Source organism: Staurois parvus, unplaced genomic scaffold, assembly GCF_062004578.1.
Source record: "Staurois parvus isolate SC_StPar_1 unplaced genomic scaffold, SC_StPar_1.0 ptg001842l, whole genome shotgun sequence".
NCBI classification, from domain to species: Eukaryota; Metazoa; Chordata; class Amphibia; order Anura; family Ranidae; genus Staurois; species Staurois parvus.
The window spans coordinates 142,655-149,605 of NW_028319638.1; the positions used below are offsets into that span (position 1 = coordinate 142,655).

Sequence of the window (6,951 nt, forward strand, 5' to 3'; positions counted from 1 at the left end):
ATCCATGGTTCAGGCTGGTGGTGGTGTCATGGTGTGGGGGATCCATCCTGCCTTGTATCCACGGTTCATGGATGTGCAGCTGACAAATCTGCAGCAACTGCGTGATGCCATCACCCTAATGTCTGAGGAACGTTTCCAACACCTTGTTGGGTCTATACCAGGGCTTGAAAAAGCCACTCGCCCGCTCGCCAAATGTGAGGAGAAATTCCTGTGTGGCGAGCGCTCCAAGCCTCATTGTGAAGCCGAGTTCCGGTTTTCAACTTCCAGTTTCTGGCTTCTGCGGCACCGCCATTACACTGGCAGCGCCGCTGAGGGGACAGGTGCAGGAGAGGTCCGCTCTCCTCTGCTGAGAGGAAACATCCTGTCCACTGCCATGGGGGACTTGAGGAGAGGTCTGCTCTCCACCGCCTTGGGGGACACGAGGCCCGCTTTACACCGCCTTGAGGGACACGAGGCCCGCTCTCCACCACCTTGGGGGACACAAGGCCCACTCTACACCACCTTGGGGGACACGAGGCCCACTCTCCACAGCATTGGGGGACACGAGGCCCACTCTCCACTGCCTTGGGGGACACGAGGCCCGCTCTACACCGCCTTGGGGGGACACAAGGCCCGCTCTCCACTGCCTTGGGGAACACGAGACCCGCTCTACGCCGCCTTGGGGGACATGAGGGGGGACATGAGACCTGCTCTACACCACCTTGGGGGACACGAGGCCCGCTCTATACCGCCTTGGGGGACATGAGGAGAGGCCCACTCTCCACGGCATTGGGGGACACGAGGCCCACTCTCCACTGCCTTGGGGGACACGAGGCCCGCTCTACACCACCTTGGGGAACATGAGGCCCGCTCTACACCACCTTAGGGGACACAAGGCCCACTCTACACCGCCTAGGGGGACATGAGGAGAGGCCTGCTCTACACCAGCATGGGGGACATGTGAAGGAGAGACCCGCCAACGGTGCACATCACTACACCCGCCAGCTTAAGGTAAATTACATTAACTAAACTTACATTTTTTAAAAGAGACTTTGGTTACTAAAGATGCAGGAGATAAACAAAAAAAAATACAAAATGTTTACTACGGGTTTAAAGCTGTAAAACTTGATATTTTGATTGCTATTAAGCTATTACTGTTATGTTTAAATTGGCATAATAAAGCTATGTTATAATTGCTTTTTTTTATATTTTGGACTCTTTATTCTAAAGAAAAATGTAATTTCATAAACTTTAAGTGGGCGTGGTTGGGGGCAGGGCTGGGGCGGGTTGGGGCATCCTGGGGTGGGGTTGAAGGCTTACCTGGGCAAGGTTGGGTGGGGCAACTGGTGGAGAATAAGGTTTGTGCCTGGCTAGTAGGTCTAGACTCAAAATTTTAAGCCCTGATCTATGCCATGAAGGATGAAGGCAAAACGGGGTCCAACCCGTGACTAGCAAGGTGGACCTCATAAAGTGTGAGTGTATATTTGATGAGCAACTCTTCTGTAAGAAGTAAGACAGGGAAGGGTTTGTTGAGTAAAGCGAAAGAGACCTTTAAGAATGTTTTTTGGAGAAGAGCGTGATTGACGTTGTATATTCTGATCCCAAGTTTGGATACTTTCGGGTGGTGCCCAGTTGAATTCCACCTCTGAATCATGAATGGGGGTATGCTGGTTTGAGTGATGCTAAACAAACAATGGAGTAATACCACCTATAAAAAACTTTTCTGAGGCCAGAAAATTTCAGGAGGTTCTGGCAGTAGCCATCCTTATGCCTTGCCAATCTTCCAGCGGAGGGAGCCCAGATGAGATTCCCTGCGGTTTCGTAGTAGTAAGAGGTTTGGCAGACAATATAGAGGCGCTGACCAGGGATATAAGACCCCATGTGGGTCCGATCTACATTTGTTTTTATATTTGGCGAGGAGAAGGATAGTTAGATAGCTGAAGGCAAGTAGAACTTTATATAAAAAGAAAGATCTCAGCAATCTGCAACTTCGAATGGACTGTCAAGTGACACCTCTTTGCTAGGCGACACCATGTGGGAGATGAATGAAGAGCGATCATGCAACCCTGAACCCAAACTAAATATATCCTTTTATTCGCACAACTAGAGCTTCCATTTGTTGGTATGTAATCACCACTGTGTCTGACATTGTTTGCTAAATTAACAAAAATTTTGAAAAAAAAACATGTTTTTCTTTGTTTCTGTTACAAAATTGCACAAATAAATAATTGTTCTTCATAAATTTAGGCCGAGATGTATTCTGCTCCATGTCTTTGGTGAAAATAACCCAAATCAGTATTTATTATTTAGTCTGTAGGAAAGTTATCAAGTCCACAATATATGGGAGATATCTGAAACTCGATCAATCCTGAACTACTGATGGCCAATCTAATTTCTTGAGGCCCAAAATTTCCGAACAGGACAGATATCCCCCAAATGTCAGGACAGTACAGATAACCCCCCCAAATGTCAGGACAGGACAGATATCCCCCCAAATGTCAGGACAGTACAGATATCCCCCCAAATGTCAGGACAGGACAGATATCCCCCAAATGTCAGGACAGTACAGATATCCCCCCAAATGTCAGGACAGGACAGATATCCCCGCAAATGTCAGGACAGGACAGATATCCCCCAAATGTCAGGACAGTACAGATATCCCCCAAATGTCAGGACAGTACAGATATCCCTCAAATGTCAGGATGGTACAGATATCCCCCAAATGTCAGAACAGTACATATATCCCCCAAATGTCAGGACAGTACAGATATCCCCCAAATGTCAGGACGGTACAGATATCCCCCAAATGTCAGGACGGTACAGATATCCCCCAAATGTCAGGACAGTACAGATATCCCCCAAATGTCAGAACAGTACAGATATCCCCCAAATGTCAGGACAGTACAGATATCCCCCAAATGTCAGGACAGATATCCCCCAAATGTCAGGACAGTACAGATATCCCCCAAATGTCAGGACAGATATCCCCCAAATGTCAGGACAGTACAGATATCCCCCAAATGTCAGGACAATACAGATATCCCCCCAAATGTCAGAACAGTACAGATATCCCCCAAATGTCAGCACAGTACAGATATCCCCCAAATGTCAGGACAGTACAGATATCCCCCAAATGTCAGACCTGTGACCAGAGTAGTATAATGTTACCATAATAACAATGTACTACTCAGGGGAAGTTATCAGACCAGAATTTTTTTTTTATTTTTACACATTTTAAAATACAAAATAATATAATACCAACAGAGAATATTTTCTGTTCATATTTTTATCATTTTATTCACTGTAAATTTGTTTGGTTTTATAAAAATCATCCCACAAATGACAAATATATGGTAAATGTTACATTTTATGAGATGTTTACTAATTATTATTATTATACAGGATTTATAAAGCACCAACTAAGACATCATTGTGCTTTCAGAACAGAACAGAACAGACAGTCCTGGACCACAAGATGCTGAATTCTAGATGCCCAGCCCAAATTATTAAACATCAGTATCTATTGGTTAGATTCAGAAAAAGAACTTGTCCATCAAAATCATTTTTTACAGTGCTTTTAAGGACATATACTGATTTTATTATATTTTTTTTTTCTGTTTTTAAACAAAAAAGTTTTAGTTCAAAATTGTAGTAACTCTTTACTTTTTTTACAAGGAAAGTAACAATGGAAGTGTTTGTGCAAAATAATATATTACCAATAGAAAGTATATTTCTAATTAAAACATTTTTTAAGGTTTTAAGGAGGAGAAGAAGGAGAAGGAGAAGAAGGAGAAGGAGGAGAGGGGGAAGGGGAAGGAGAACCAGAAGGAGAGGGGGAAGGGGAACGAGAGGGGGAAGGGGAAGGAGAAGAGAGAAGGAAGGGGAAGGGAAAGGAAGGAAAAGGGGGAAGGGGAAGGAGAGGAAGAGAAGGAAGGAGAAGGGGAAGGGGAAGGAGGAGAGGGGGACGGAGAAGCAGGAGAAGAAGAAGAAGGAGGAGAGGGGGAAAGAGATGCAGAAGGAGAGGGGGAAGGGGAAGGAGAGGGGGAAGGGGAAGGAGAGGGGGAAGGGGAAAAGGAAGGGGAAGGAGAAGGAGAAGAGAGAAGGAAGGGGAAGGGAAGGGGAAGGAGAGGGGGAAAGGGAAGGAGAGGAAGAGAAGGAAGGAGAAGGGGAAGGGGAAGGAGGAGAGGGGGACGGAGAAGGGGAAGGGAAAGGAGAAGAAGGAGAGGGGGAAGTGGAAGGGGAAGGAGAAGGAGGAGAGGGGGAAGGGGAAGGAGAAGGAGAGGTGGAATGAGAAGGAGGAGAGGGGGAAGGAGAAGGGGAAGGGGAAGGAGAAGGGGAAGGAGAAGGAGGAGAGGGGGAAGGGGAAGGAGAAGGAGAAGAGAGAAGGAGAAGAGAGAAGGAGAGGGGGAAAGGGAAGGGGAAGAGGGGGAAGGAGAAGGAGAGGGGAAAGGGGAAGGAGAGGAAGAGGGGGAAGGAGAAGGGGAAGGGGAAGGAGGAGAGGGGGACGGAGAAGGGGAAGGGAAAGGAGAAGGAGGAGAGGGGGAAGGGGAAGGAGAAGGAGGAGAGGGGGAAGGGGAAGGAGAAGGGGAAGGAGAAGGAGGAGAGGGGGAAGGAGAAGGAGAAGAAGAATTCCTTTTATAATGTTTTGTCCACTAACCAATAATAAAAAATGACAAAAAAAGAATAAAACAATTTCAATGAATTTTATTTACAATTCAAATATTTATAACTACCAAATTATAATAAAAGGACTCAAGTCACAAAGGTGTTATTGATTAAATCTTAAGAGACCATTAATGAGACGACTTTCAGCTTTGTGTTCCTACAACACGGCAGACGGTCCTGCAGGACTTCCAACATTTTATATAAGAATAAAGCTCTAGCTGGTACAAATGTCTTCATGTACAATGTGAATGCAGACCGGACGTGTTTTCCTTTTGATAACCCTTCAGAAGTTTTATTATATTTCTGTTCAATTAGAACAAATTTAAACAGACAAAAATAAATATTATGAGGAATCAGACAGAGATTACGTCTCTTACTCTTGTGGGTCAGTCCATCCACTGACCATGAATGCACTTTTTGTACTCTTCATGTATAATGTGTAGGCACACCGTACATGTTATACTTTTTTTTTTTTTTTTTAATGTCTTCAGAAAGATGATGATATCAGAACAATAATTGTATTATCATTCTATGGTGATAAACTTAATCAGAGAAAAACAATTATTATAAAATTATAAACATTATGAGGAATCAGACAGAGATTTCCTCTTTTACCCTCGTAGGTCTATCAGACCATCCACTGACCATGAATGCACTTTTTGGGCTTTTCCTTCTGATCTATCTGATGACTCTTATCACAAACCTTCTTATATTTTTCTTGGTCCTCACTGACCACCATCTGCACAACCCAATGTATTTTTTTCTTGCCAACTTGGCATTTCTGGACATGTCCTATTCATCAGTGACCGCACCAAGGATGCTCTATGACTTGGTCACAAAAAGCCGATCAATATCCATTCCTGCCTGTACTGCCCAAGTCTTTTTCTACATTTACTTTGCTGGCTCAGAACTTTTGTTGCTCTCGGCTATGTCCTACGACCGCTACATTGCCGTCTGCCACCCCCTACATTACAAACTAATGATGTCTTGGAGGGTCTGTGCTCGTATGGCCTCCATGGTCTGGGTTGCAGGATGTTCTTACTCTTTGGTTCACACTTTATTTTTGCTCAGGTTGTCCTTCTGTAGAACATCTTCCATCCACAACTTCTTTTGTGACCTTCCACACTTGTATCAGATTACATGTACTGACCCCTTCATAAACATGGCGGCCGTATTCTTATTAGGTGCTACTTTTGGATTAGGAGCCTTTCTTCTGACCTTTCTTCCATATGTCTATATTTTTAGTACCATCCTCAGAATCCGTAGTAAGACTGGAAAGAGGAAAGCATTCTCCACCTGCACCTCACACCTCACCGTGGTCGCCATCTTTTATAGCTCTTTAATTTTTATTTACTTTGTCCCAACTTCCAGCAATATGTTGTACTTAAACAAACTGATTTCAGTCATATCTGCCCTCATTAACCCATTGCTGAACCCTCTGATCTACAGCCTGAGGAACAAAGATCTCATGGAGGCACTTGTGAGGTCTTATTATCACCTAAAATTAATTCAGGCTTCCTGATGAAAATAAAAATGTAAAATTTGGTACTTTTGTGCTTCTCTGCACTTTCATTAATGTCTTTAATAAAATAAATAAAGTCAGCCGCTAGTAGCTGCATTCAGCCCTTTCATGACCCGGGGTCATTGTATCCTGGATTCCGAGGTCACATTTAGCAGTTTCAGTATACATTGCTTATCTTCAAAAAAAAAACTATCAATGACTATTTTACGGACAGAGAAGGCTTTAACTTGGCACACAGCTTCATAAAGATCCAGCTCAGGTTTGTTTGTTAAAAGCTGACAACCATTAGGTTGAAATTAGGTGAATCCGATATCCACAGTTGCTACATTGTAAGAAACGCTTCATGCGAATTGTTTGAAATCGTCAATAGCTTTCCATTCGACATTCTGCCATTAAGTCTGTTTTTAGCCGTTTTAAAACTCTGTCAGACATTTCCAGGCTCTTGCCGATTTTATTAGGTAAGTCTGTTCAGTTGCTTGGTAACAGAAATTGCTAATCAGCCAATCATGTGGCAGCAACTCAATCCATTTAGGCATCTGTATGTGGTGAAGATGACTTTCTGAAGTTCTCAAATCAAGCATCGGAATGGGGAAGAAAGGGGATTTAAGTGATTTTGAATATGACATGGTTGTCGGTGCCAGATGGGCTGGTCTGAGGATTTAAAAAAAAAAACTGCTGATCTCCTGGGATTTTCCCGCACAACCATCTCTAGGGTTTACAGAAAATGGTCCAAAAAAGAGAAAATATCAAGTGAGCGGCAGTTGTGTGCAGGAAAATGCCTTGTT

At 43.9% G+C, this 6,951-nt stretch overlaps 1 protein-coding gene across 1 annotated transcript; it reads left to right on the forward strand.

Annotated features, from left to right (window-relative positions):
- The first annotated feature begins 5,224 nt into the window (after nt 1-5,224).
- On the forward strand, nt 5,225-6,166 carry LOC149434056 (olfactory receptor 1G1-like). The gene has a single exon (XM_089664148.1). It carries the CDS (start codon nt 5,228-5,230, stop codon nt 6,164-6,166), a length of 939 nt encoding a protein of 312 aa, XP_089520274.1. The 5' UTR covers nt 5,225-5,227.
- Nucleotides 6,167-6,951: the final 785 nt, after the last annotated feature.

Bases quoted from the DNA above. Each gene is read 5' to 3' on its own strand.
- LOC149434056 (XM_089664148.1), top strand. From the start codon at position 5,228: ATGAGGAATCAGACAGAGATTTCCTCTTTTACCCTCGTAGGTCTATCA.